At 32.8% G+C, this 12383-nt stretch overlaps 1 protein-coding gene across 4 annotated transcripts in view; it reads right to left on the reverse strand.

Moving 5' to 3' along the window:
* The window catches only part of KIAA0825, a 254575-nt gene that overhangs the window by 156133 nt on the left and 86059 nt on the right, over positions 1 to 12383 (reverse strand). For all 4 annotated transcript variants that reach the window (XR_014319281.1, XM_082782589.1, XM_082782587.1 and 1 more), the window contains 5 exons: positions 11846 to 12073; positions 10602 to 10867; positions 9177 to 9327; positions 3817 to 4007; positions 1526 to 1708 (listed from right to left, as the gene is read on the reverse strand). Coding sequence is in view for 3 of the 4 variants with exons in the window: in XM_082782589.1 (XP_082638715.1) it covers positions 1526 to 1708; positions 3817 to 4007; positions 9177 to 9327; positions 10602 to 10867; positions 11846 to 12073 (1019 nt within the window). In the remaining variant the exon portion in view is untranslated. The remainder of the gene's footprint in view (positions 1 to 1525; positions 1709 to 3816; positions 4008 to 9176; positions 9328 to 10601; positions 10868 to 11845; positions 12074 to 12383) is intronic.

Below are 12383 nucleotides of genomic sequence, written 5' to 3' on the forward strand. Positions count from 1 at the left end.
AAATACACTAAGTGACAGCAGGAAGCACGAGGTCTGTTCTGAGAATTAGGAAAGAGAAACCATCGGCCAGAATGAGTTCATTTAAATTAAGTATATTATTAATTTTTCAGCAACCCCAATATTTTTGCTGCATTTGAACTGCATAATAAAGATATTTGAGTAATTCTAATTCCCTGGAAGTAACAGCCAATGCCACATCTCTAGTAAGTTGGAAATTAGCCAGTCCTATTATTAGTAAACTCCTGAAACACAACGGTCTCTCATCAGCACTTTTATGATTACACAGAACTTTCTTAAGCAGTCTAAAGTTTAATTTAAAACTAACCCCAGCAGGGAAATCTTGTGGTACAAATAGAGAGCATGATAGATTTAATAGCAAAATCTTTACTTCACTTTCAGTTAATTTTACTGAAGTTTTCCAAGGTATAGAATGAACATAACAGATGGAAATTTTGATTATACAGCTGTAATTCTAAAGACAACTGATGAAGGATTAATATTCCCTTAAAATCATGCATAACCTCTAAATTTGTTATTGATAGATTCTTAATGTGATGAACTATGTATAGCTCAGTTACTAACGAACTTAGAAATTCAACATAAAATTTGGTATATGAAAGCAGTTGGATATAGTTATTTGAGAAACTAATCTGGTAAACCTGTCTTTTCTTTGTAATCTGAAATATAATTAGTGGGTTAGGTTACCTGACAAATATTGGTTCTAATGAAACATGCAGTATAAAAGAACTGTTTTGATATAGAGTCTCATAGGCTTTTGAAAACAAAAGTGCTGAATACACAGTTCATAAAATGTATCCCTTTTAACTCAGAGAAAAACCATGCATCATCTCTCTAACAATGCTTTTCAGTTTTAATGTTATTTTTATTAACATAGAACAAAATATGACATTTTTTATATTCTTCTTAAGCAAAATTTGTCAGCTTTGCTTGCAATTTGCAGAGGACTTTGTAAAAATGCTACATCCTGTACATGTCAAGTTTTTGATACTTAGAAAACCAAATTAGTATCCTGAAGCTTAGATGCGTAAGTATGAATCACAGAATCACAGAATTGTCTAGGTTGGAAGAGACCTCAAGATCATCAAGTCCAACCTCTAACACTAACAAGTCCTCCACTAAACCATATCGCTAAGTTCAACATCTAAATGTCTTTTAAAGATCTCCAGGGATGGTGACTCCACCACTTCCCTGGGCAGCCCATTCCAATGCCTCACAACCCGCTCAGTAAAGAAGTTCTTCCCAATATCCTAATAACATTCCTAATAACATTCTAGTTAACCTTGAAGAGGTTAATCCAAAGCTAATAAAATCCCTGTAGATTGATCTTTAAGCAAGATCATAAAGATGAGTTAAAGATCAAATCAAGAAATATTCAAAGGTTATCAAATTGTTTCAACAACATGCATTGCATTTGTATTTTAACACAACTGTTTATCTTGAGAATACATCAATGTAAGTTCAATAACCTATCTTATCTCATATTGAATGTTTATTTCATACTCACTCATACAAATTCTTCAGTGGTGAAGTTAAAATAGCTAGCACAGAGAGCAGATTATTGCAGTGGGTATGTATTTTATAGATCTTGAGATCTCTATCTTCACGTGGATTCAGAAATTCCTGTACTGAACTGCAAACTGACCACAGCATGTTCTCAGTGGATATCAAAATTGCTGCAATATCTATTCTGTAGGAAAGAAAAAGGGAAAATAGTATTACATAGGACATTAGGATAGTGGTAAACTTCAATTAAAGAGTTCTCCTCTAACAACAAAAAATACCTAAATTATAGCATTGGCTTGAAATTTCATCTTTCATCAGTCCGTACTGTAGAAATTCTGAAGCTATTATGGTGCAAATATGCAGCTCTGTCACAGAAAATCCATTACTGACACTAGTCAACAGAAGAATAGCAAAATACCAAAATGTCCTCTTTAAAAGGACAATGCCACTAGATGGGAACAACTTAACTTCTACACTACATTCAAATAAATTTAATTTAGTTTTCCTTATGATAACACTAGATTGTATATACTATTTTCAAATTCTACTAGAGTTAAAAATTAGTAAGTGAACTAAATCTTCAGTTTGCAGAACTTCAACTTCCAGGCAATACATTATGATGTGGAATATTTCTGAGTCAGTAATCAGTTACTTTGATATTGAATAGCAGAGTATCATGGGTAATTGGCCTAAATAATAGCAAAAGCCCAAACTACAACAACAAAATTTCACAAGAGGATGCTGACATACAAGAGATAGTAAGAGATAGATGGATAACACAAAATATACGGCAGGCGTGAAGTAGGACTTCAAGAAGCACCTAAGTGCCTAAAAGCCGATGGGTATGTATATGATCATCTACATTTTAAAGATTCCTCTTATTTTTCAAAAGCCTATGCAACCAGATGTGAAGTGGCATTTGGCAATATTATAGATTTCTAACATCTCAAGAACCATTGAGAGAAAATAAGCCCCTAAAGCACAGTATATGTGTATATGTGTGTGTATATACATATATAGATAGATAGAAAACCAGTGATAGAATGTATTAATTAATATTCATTATAATTTGCTTTTTCATTTGCATACAACTGGATAAGTCAATTCATTTAGTGAAAAATTCATGAATTACCTTATGCAAAACAACTTATCTTCAAAAAAGACAATGCAAAAAATACAGTTTTGTTCATTATTTTGAAGCAAATGATTATTTCTACGTTTAAAGAATACAGTGTTAATACACATTCTTATATGTCTGAGATATTTTTTTCCAACAAATTTTCCCCCCAAATTTGCATGAAATTATTTTCTCTATACCTGAAAATAAAGAAAGACCTAGAACTGAAATTAAGTCAGAAATAAAGCATGTAAACATTGGAATACCCTGAATAACAGGTTATGTTTTGTTTTTTTTTGTTTTTTTTTTCCCAGCTATATCAAGAACATGAGCTTGTACAAATTACTTAAACTTTCCATGACACTGTTTTCCTCTTCACAGTAAATGCTTAGCTCACTAATCACATAGAACATCTCTGCTGAATGTTTTCCATCTCCTACAAATGACAACCTCTTTAGTTTTTCACTCACAAAGCTACCATGGAGTATATCACTTTCAACATTTTAACATGGACACATATATTCATGTAGTAAAGAGTAGCAAAGAGCAGGATGACAAATACACCGATTTATTCAATCAAACAAAGAAAAAAGTGAAAGGACAGAGATAGGATGAACTTCCACCTCAAAACACCTGTTTTAATATTTATTAAAAAGAGCCTCTGGGAAAAAGAATCCCAGCAAGGAGAACTTCCAACTTCCTGTTTCCTAAAATGACAGGGGAAGGAACAGCCTTCTGTACTGCTGTCTTTAATGGTAGATATTTTGATGTGACCCAGTAGGTCTTCCACTTGAAAAGGTGTATGAAGAAAATAGAACACATGGAGTTTTCTTCGTGAATAAATGGTTTGATTTCTTAGGATGCCAATTCTTTTCACATTTTTTGGTTACAACTCCACTCTTCATCAAGAAACTTTCAAAAAGTCAAGCAATTTATATCACAATTTCATAAATATTTCTTTGATTCTGCCTTCTTCAGTATACAACTACCAAATATTCTTAAATATACAAAATATATTGGATTAAAATGACCCTGAAAATATTTGTTGTGTTTATATTCCCTCCCACCCCCTCATGTATATTAACAATTGACTTGAACTAAAGCAATGTATAGCAGAAAACAAAGATTCATGTATTTTACCCATAAAAAGTGTATGTTAAATATAAAACTGTTACCTGATTTGTGGGGTTCTCTTGTAACTGGGGCATGCCTGCATATATCTGGAGGACAGCACAGCCAAAGATTGCTCTAGCACATCCATAAGAATCTCCTGGGCTAACTTGGGAGGTAGAATGGTGCATAGGTCATGATGAAGAGCACAGCAGAAATAATGCCACATCTGGACAGAGAATGAGCATCTTTCCCCCTAGCAAAACCACCACACAGTAAATAATAGAAAAACACCTTCCAAAATGTCAATTTAGTTTCTGCGAGTCTAATTAATTCAACCTGAAAGGAAATAACTGAAGAATTTCAAGCACATGATGATCAAAAAATGGTCCTTGACAAGATGAGAAATATCTTTATAAGCAAAAAAACACTCGCTCCATTTCAGTTACAAAACCAGAATTCTGCCACCAAACTAAAGCATGTGCATTTGCCCTTCTATATCCTTAACTAACCTACTCTCAAAACCTGTAGTGTTTTAAGTCCAATTTAAAAACATATTCTATAGGCACTAGAATAGTCGTATGAATTTGATACACGAGTTTCTTTATTATCAACAGAAAATAGTTACTTAAATTACTTAAGCTTGTGTATTTCCCCACATTCATAATTATGACATAATATAACCATGATGACAAACTTTTTGGTTATGCATAGTGAGGGCACAGTAAGAACAGGGTTTAAACAAAACAAAACAAAACAAAAGAAACAAACAAAAAAAAAGAGCAATTAAATTATTAATACGAGGTACAAAATGTATATGTATATAGTTTCATCTGATAATGGCAACTGATTTTAACAAAATATTTTCTGGAAAGGAAAACTGCTATTAATATTTCATTATCTATGCAGAACCACTCCAAAAACAGAGAAAAATATAAAACAGTCAAAATCATAGTAGCCAATTCATAATATATTTATGAAGAACAAATTTTAATTCAAATTCAAATATTTCAACTAAGAAAATATTCAGAAAATAGCACTAGAATGAAGCTGAATCAACAAAAAAAGTCCTGAACCTTCACCTCCCACATTCCAATGGAGCTGCGAAATATTTTAAGATTTTTTAAATATTTCTGCATTATCAGATATAGAAAAAAAAAAAAAAAGAAAAAAAAAAAAAAACAAAACATGATTTTTAAAACACTCTAAGAGTTTGATAGACATTTTTCCCTAAAGAAAATAATCTAGCTTCTTTTTAAATACACCGTGTAAGCAGATTGTTGGAAGTTGTTATTATTCCATGTTTCTCTGCCATCATATTTGAAGTTTAATTTATATTAAAAAGCAGCAAATTATGACAAAGTACTGGAGTACCTAACTTATGACCATTGCCCTACTCATTACATTTCTGATTGACATAGGCATCTCTAACATCTCATTAAAGGGGAGGAAAAAGAAGAAGAAAAATAAAAAGAAAGAAAAATCATCAAAACTACCAATTTTCCCATTTTCACTAATACAGAAAAGAAAAATGTAATACAGGCAAGTTTCAAAGATAAATTATATGCCTAGTTTTCTTCACATGCAGAGCCAGTGAAGTTTTAGAACAGGTTCAAGCATGATCCAACAAAACCAGTCTTTCTGATACTTCATACAGTTAAGCACTAGACATGTGTTTGCACACAGGTAAAATAGGATCAATATAGATCAAAAAAGGATCAGAACATACAGAAGTCAGATTAAAATAACTTCTCATTTTTCTTATGTGAAACAATCTTTAAATATTATCACAGGATATAATGAAACATCATTATAAGAAAGTACTAGTTTAATTCATAACTCTACTCATAACTTCATAAGTTTGCATAACTCAGAACTTAATAATACATTTACGTAAGTGTGGATTTCTTAGATATAATATCAAGACTACTTGAGATATATTTGAGATATATTCTGGCAGAATTTATCCAGAAAAAAAAAAAAAAAAAAAAAAAAAAAGCCCTAACCTCATCTTATAGACACTAACACTTCCAATACTTTGCAAAAACTTTTCTACTTGTATAGAACAAACATAGCAGCTACAAAATAATTAATCTGAATCCCTAATGGAAACTAATTCATTTTCATCATATCTTTGACATATAAAACTAAATCTAAAAAATTACAAAAAAACATGAACACTTAACAACCAGATTTATGATTTATAATTCTAACTGAACTTAATGATGTAGGGTATTTATTTATAATAAGTAATTGAATGTCAGCTAGTTTTATTTTTTAACTATAAACATGAATGACTTAATTTTCTTTGTGTTATTTAATTGAAGGTGGTAAATTGAATAATACTTTTTTATAACTTTGTACCACCACTGCAGAAGCAACAGAGTCTCACTGAAGATTTAAAAGGGCTTCATTCCCCTTTTCTGACCTGTTTGCTGTCATTTCTAGACAATTCCACTGGTAAACATCTGCTATTTTTGCAGACTTCATATAAGGCTCACAGATGTGAGCTTTTATTTAGCTTATATATCAGGAAACAAGCAGCTGTGCTTTATTCCATAAACCATGTTCAAATATTATCTTTGAACAGACAATTCTTTATTCTTTGTCTATTAGAAAACATAAGTTCCTAAAGCTACAGCAGATGTCTATTACACTAAAAGCTTCGTTCCAAAATATAATCTGGAGAGTTGGCCCAGTGGCACAGTGGGTGTTCAGTGCACTCCATCAAAGAGATACTGAACCCTGAGAGTTTCATTCCCTGGCAGCTTAGACTAAGTGCTCTATGCTCAGTTCAGATCTCACATTACCAAAAAATCACTATATATATCTTTAAAAATCACTTCTTAACTTTTTAAAAAATATATGATAAAATCACTGTCACCTCACAGTGATTAGAATCTGCGGGTTTAGTCTCTAATTATAACAGTTCTTTTGGCTTTGCTTTTAATTCCAGTTACTGTTTAATGGACTAGGTGCATGTCAGAATGAGGACAAATGATCTGGTACTGAAGTGGTTATAAGAGTGCAAATCTATTTAAAAAAGCATTCTTATTTTAACAATGTAGAAAAGAAATAATGCTTTGTTTTATAGATAGTAATAACCATTTGCTACCAATGTTCTTCTCCTCAGATGTTACTGTTGTACAAATAAATACAGAATTGGATATGGAAACTGCAGCTCTTTATAATCAAACACAGACACTGCCTCCCCTTACTCCTTTCCCTTTGTCTTTCTCTCAGTGGTTTTCTCTTCTTTCAGGATGATTTACAAATCAGGTAAGCCAAGCAGTTTTTTTAGACATTGTAGCATTAATGACTAGTTGGGAATGGGAGGGAAGACCATCACATTCTTTAATACCATTTGAATGCCCTATATTATCAGGGAAAAGGAAGAATAAGGAATAAGCCCATGTGGTTGCTGAAATGTAGGATAGCCATTTAGTTTGCTTATAAGCATGCTATACAAGACTGAGGGAAGAATGGTTTCTTCCTCTTTCCTCTCCCCTCCTTATGCAGTGAGAAGGAAAAGTGTTAGTGGAGAACTCAGAAATGTTTGTTTGTTCGTTTGTTTTTCCTTCCACAGAATCACAGAATCACAGAATTTCTAGGTTGGAAGAGACCTCAAGATCATCATGAAATTGCATTCAGGATTTACAAATGATGACTGATTTTTTTATAGTCCTAATGTAATATTCAAAACTGGGGGACAGAAAAGAAAAGGTAACGAGGGTCCTGAGCTAAACTGCATTCAAGAGCTAGGCTACTCATGAGAAAAGCAGAAGTACAGAGCCAAGAGCAGCTTCCCCTTAAAGTAACAAGATCATGATGCTGTTTACAGCAAAGGATACACTGAGAAGGCAACAAGGCCCATGAGCCACTGCCTTGGACGAGGGCATGAGTGTGTCTCCAGTCTGACTTAAGAGAAAGAACCTCACGCTTTCTGCTGAGTTTATATGTTGGAAGGAGCATCTTTCACAGCTAGAAGCTTCTGTGACAAACAATAGGTCTTCAGCTATCCTGTTCTGCTCAGAATGCCTACAAGACCAACACAGAAGTCAACAGTTGCTCAGCATCATTCTTCCTGGTGGCATTCTTAGGAGATCTTTCAGGAAAAAGAGCGGGGCAATGATATAAAGTTACATGTTTCTGACCTCAAGCCCTGCAAGCACACAGAGCCAAAACACCAGCTTTCCTCCTCCCTTCCTACACGTCAGTTCTGATCAGTAATGATAAAATAATTTAGCTAATTAATACTCTTTTCTTTGTTGAGATGTCTATTTGTGATGATTAGGTTTCCTCCATTATTAATAACTGTCCTGTGGGGTTTATTGGGTCAGCAATAAACAGACACGGCACCATAGGAACTACAACCAATTAAAACCAGATCTACATCAGTTGCCAAAAGTCACTCAATATATTACTTTCTTATCAAACCAGTATACGTGGGCTCACATTCAAACAAAAGTAAAGTGTTTATTTCCTTATCTTTAAGGAATGTCATTTTTATGCCATTACTTATATTAAGGCCTGTTTTATCACTACTACAGACTTTTGTCATTGACTCAGCAGCTTTACATGTTATATCTGTAAAATACATATATCGCATTATCTCGTGTAAGAACTACAGAAAACATTTAACAAAACTCTCCTAGTTCCCTCATATAGTAAATCAAATAAGGCAGGGCAGGACTTTGTCTTCAGGAGATCACAGCTATTATACTTCCACTTCATCCTTAAATTATGTGAAAAAATTTTGAGTATTATACATCTATAATATCTTCTGCTTGTAAGAGGAAAATCAATCAGTAAATTATAATAATATATTCATTTGACCTTAGTGTTTTTTTCTTAGAATCATTAGGACTGTAGTTTAAGAGCATACCCACAACTGCAAAATGCAGGTGAAATTCCACCAGTTATTTCAGAAATATATAGCTGAATGCTGAAGATAACTATATTGACCATCTTTCCTTGTTACATACCTCACTCACAAAAGGTCAAAAAAAGGAAAAAAAAATAATTGAAAATAAGCATCAAAGAGTATTTAATCAGATTAAAGATTTCCAGGAAAAAAAAAAAAAGTCTGTCTCGCAATTTTATATGTCACACTTTCTGCAAGAAGAAGAGTTAAAATGACAGTGACCTTTTTACTGAGTTCCATAAGGCATCCTGAACCTGCCACACAGTATTTTATTAAGCAAACAACATAAAATCTCTATCCTAATTACTTATATCACCTATAAATTACTATTTTTTCTTATATCATTTCCACTATATCTGCAAAACCAGATATTTCAAAAAAATTAATTCCAACAATCTTTATGTAACATTAGGCTGATCTTATGTTTCTAATTAGTCAGAGAGCTGGCAACCAGTAAAACACATTTTGTAAGAAGTAGGAATAGTAAACTTAACTTCACACCTCATAAAAAGCTTTGTAGTCTTCCCAATGGTGGCTCTCAGCATCCTGCAAAATGCTTGTAGCACAAACTCTGACGCAGTAGTTCGTAACTTGAAACTGGAGAACGTTGATGAATTCCTGATATTGTTGGACAGGCACTAGGAACAGGGGTCTGTTCAGAGAGAATGATCAAAGAAGCAAAGATTGAAAGGCCATGCAGTAGGAGGTAACAATCCCCAGTACTGCAAATGCTTTTGATTATTAGGAATCAATCATTCATTTCCTTTCATTCCTGGAGTCTGAACCCAACATTCACTTTTGAAAAAATCTGGTCTTTGTTTCTCAAGTTCTTTAAGTATATCTACTCCTGTATAAATTCTCATTTAACCAAGTCACTTGGAAATACATTACTTTAACCTATTTTCTGAGGTAAGAGTGCATTTGTCGTTCAGTTACTGGAAGACTCTGTGTTGACACACAAATACACCAACATTAAATGTGATAAAGAAAACAAACAGTCTGTTTCTAGTAGGTAGATATTCTGGGGAAACATTTCAGAATGCATGTATGTAGAGTGATTGAGCCAGATTTCAACTCAGGCTTCCCCTTCATAAAGGCACACTTCATGAAGCAGCAGAGGGTTAAAATCATCAGAGGGAAAGTAGCTACACAGTGTATATAACCCTTTAGGAATCATAATTGTTGTAGTTCAGGTGCTTCCCTCAAAAGGCCTAGTTTCCGATTTTAAATCACATATGGCCAAAATACATGGACCAATAAAGATATTCCTAGTATCCTAAGCCAAATAATAATAATAATAATAAAATAAATAAATAAAAAATCCTAAAAGCACAGCTAATGTAATTATATTACCTTCCAGGTCAAAGAATGTCTTAGATTTTACTGTTCTGAATTTTCCTAATTTTGAATAAAAATTGAAACAAGATACATGAATGAAAAATAAATTCTAAATGTAGATTGTTCACATTTCTGAACAAAGATAATATAAGGAAAAACTGCAGGAGTGTTTGTTAATAAAGTTCTCTTGGACTGCTATGTGCCAAATTTGATTTTAAGTAAATTCAGCTATTGCAAAGGCCAGAAAAGAAAATTAAGGCTGTAGCCTTCTGTTGGTATGATAGCAAAGTACTTTTAGCTCTCTAGAAAATGCCAGTTATTCAAGCTTCATAAAAAAAAAAAAAAAGGTTGATCTGCAAATCAAATGCAAATCTTACACATAAATAATTTGTTTTGTAATGACTGTTTTAGATTATCAACAGCTTTGAGAGCTTTGAGTCAGGTCTTTCCATAAATACTCCATGTAGTGCTTGTGCTAAAAAATGCAATGCAATTTGGAAAACTATCGTCATACTGCGTCACTAAAATGGAGTGAAGTCCTATATTACTTGCATTTGAATTAAATTATTACATGTAAAAGGGACTCACTTTTTGCTGTTTTCTCTCATTAAATTGCTATACATCGTAAAATGCTGAAAGACATAGATCGCTGTGGAAAGAGCAGCATACAAGTTTTGCAGAGGAGCCTTGGAGGGAACGTCTTTGCTTTTCTCCTCTAGTCTTGCCAGGACAGCTGTTGCTACTTTGCTGCAGGCCTCTACAAAGTTTGCTCTAATTTCCTGAAGAGAATCATCTCTGCATGCCAGAGCCAATGGAAGCAATGTGTCAAGTTCTTCCATGATGTCAGAACAAAACTGGGAGAAATAAATGTGGCATCAAGTTATTTGTATTCTGACAGCATTTAATTTATACACTCTAGGGTCAGATTCTTGAATAATGAAATTGGCACAAAACAAATATATTGAATAAGCTTTACAAACATTTCATTCTGTTGTACAGGGGAGTAACATTTATCTACAGTAAATGAATTATTACTTCATTCCTTCTTGCTTTATATTGAGAAAATTAAAAAATTAAAACCATATTATGTTACTCATGCCTTCATTTTGTTTATGACTTCATTAGATGCGGATTCAAGACATAAGGTTAATTCCTTGTTAAATAAGGTAATTTTCTAAACTAATTTATTTTGAAAAATATACATTTCTCAATACTGAATTTGAAAGAAAACTTGACATCTGTTAGTAAGTTCACATACTGAGCTCCCTAAAAATATTTCCCCAAAGTTTGTGTTACTTTAAGCAAATATTAACAGCATTCCAAATTTTCTAGAACATTTGCAAATCTCACTAAATTCAAAAACTTGTAAACAAATATTCCCTTAGACAAACTATTTAATTAATTGTCATAAATGACCTTTATGTCAATTCAAAGAACCCTAATGTGGCCACATATTGGTTATGCTGATTAGTTAAATGGCATGTCTAAGGATTTAAATACAGGAAATCCCTTCATAGTTATGCTTCAAAGCTTTCAGCATTTTCCCATCGAACAACTTGGTAACAGAGCAGACACTAATCAGAATGTTTTAGAACTTTTTGGATGAAAACAATAATGCCAGCAAAGTTTAAAAGTTAATTCTTTCAAGTATAGACTACGGGCTATTGTATAAAGCTCTGCTCAGCCTCATGTTGTAATGCTTCTCACTTTCTTCTTAATTCCATTTATATAAGATATAGAATATTAATGGTACTGTAAGTACTTCAAAGTGTAGATGGCAAACAGCCTTGGCATTCTGTGTCTCCTCAAACTTCAGATCTTTTGATACCTGCCTTAGCAATTCGTTTTGGTTGCTCCTCCGGTTGGACTGCTCTGCAGGACTCCCTCATTTGCTGGTTGTTTACAACACTCATTGCACAGCCTGCAGCTGAAGACTGTTCTTTCTGCTCATGTTGAAGAATTTTAGTTGAAAAATCCTCAACTGCTATTGTTATACAGTGAGCCACAGAAGAAGACAGGTCTTTAAACGCATTTCTCCAACCAAATTTCAGTAAAGTAGGCTGAAAGACATAGTTTTATTAAATCAACCCAAATTCAGTATTGAATGTTATTTTTGTTACTGTCTGAAATTTACTTAAATATCCATAACTAAATGACATTAAAGGACACTATAATCATTTGAAATTAATATGAATACATTGAAATAACACAAGCCTTGAAATCATATTAAAAGCAATATATGCACTCAACAAAAATGAACAAGTGAATAAACAATATTAAATTTGTCATCAAGGTTTTAAGAAAATGAATATATAAAACCCCTTGATTAAACACAACTGTTTTTTATAAGTCATGCATCCTTAAATTATA

Source organism: Aythya marila (assembly GCF_965140915.1).
Source record: "Aythya marila genome assembly, chromosome: Z".
NCBI classification, from domain to species: Eukaryota; Metazoa; Chordata; class Aves; order Anseriformes; family Anatidae; genus Aythya; species Aythya marila.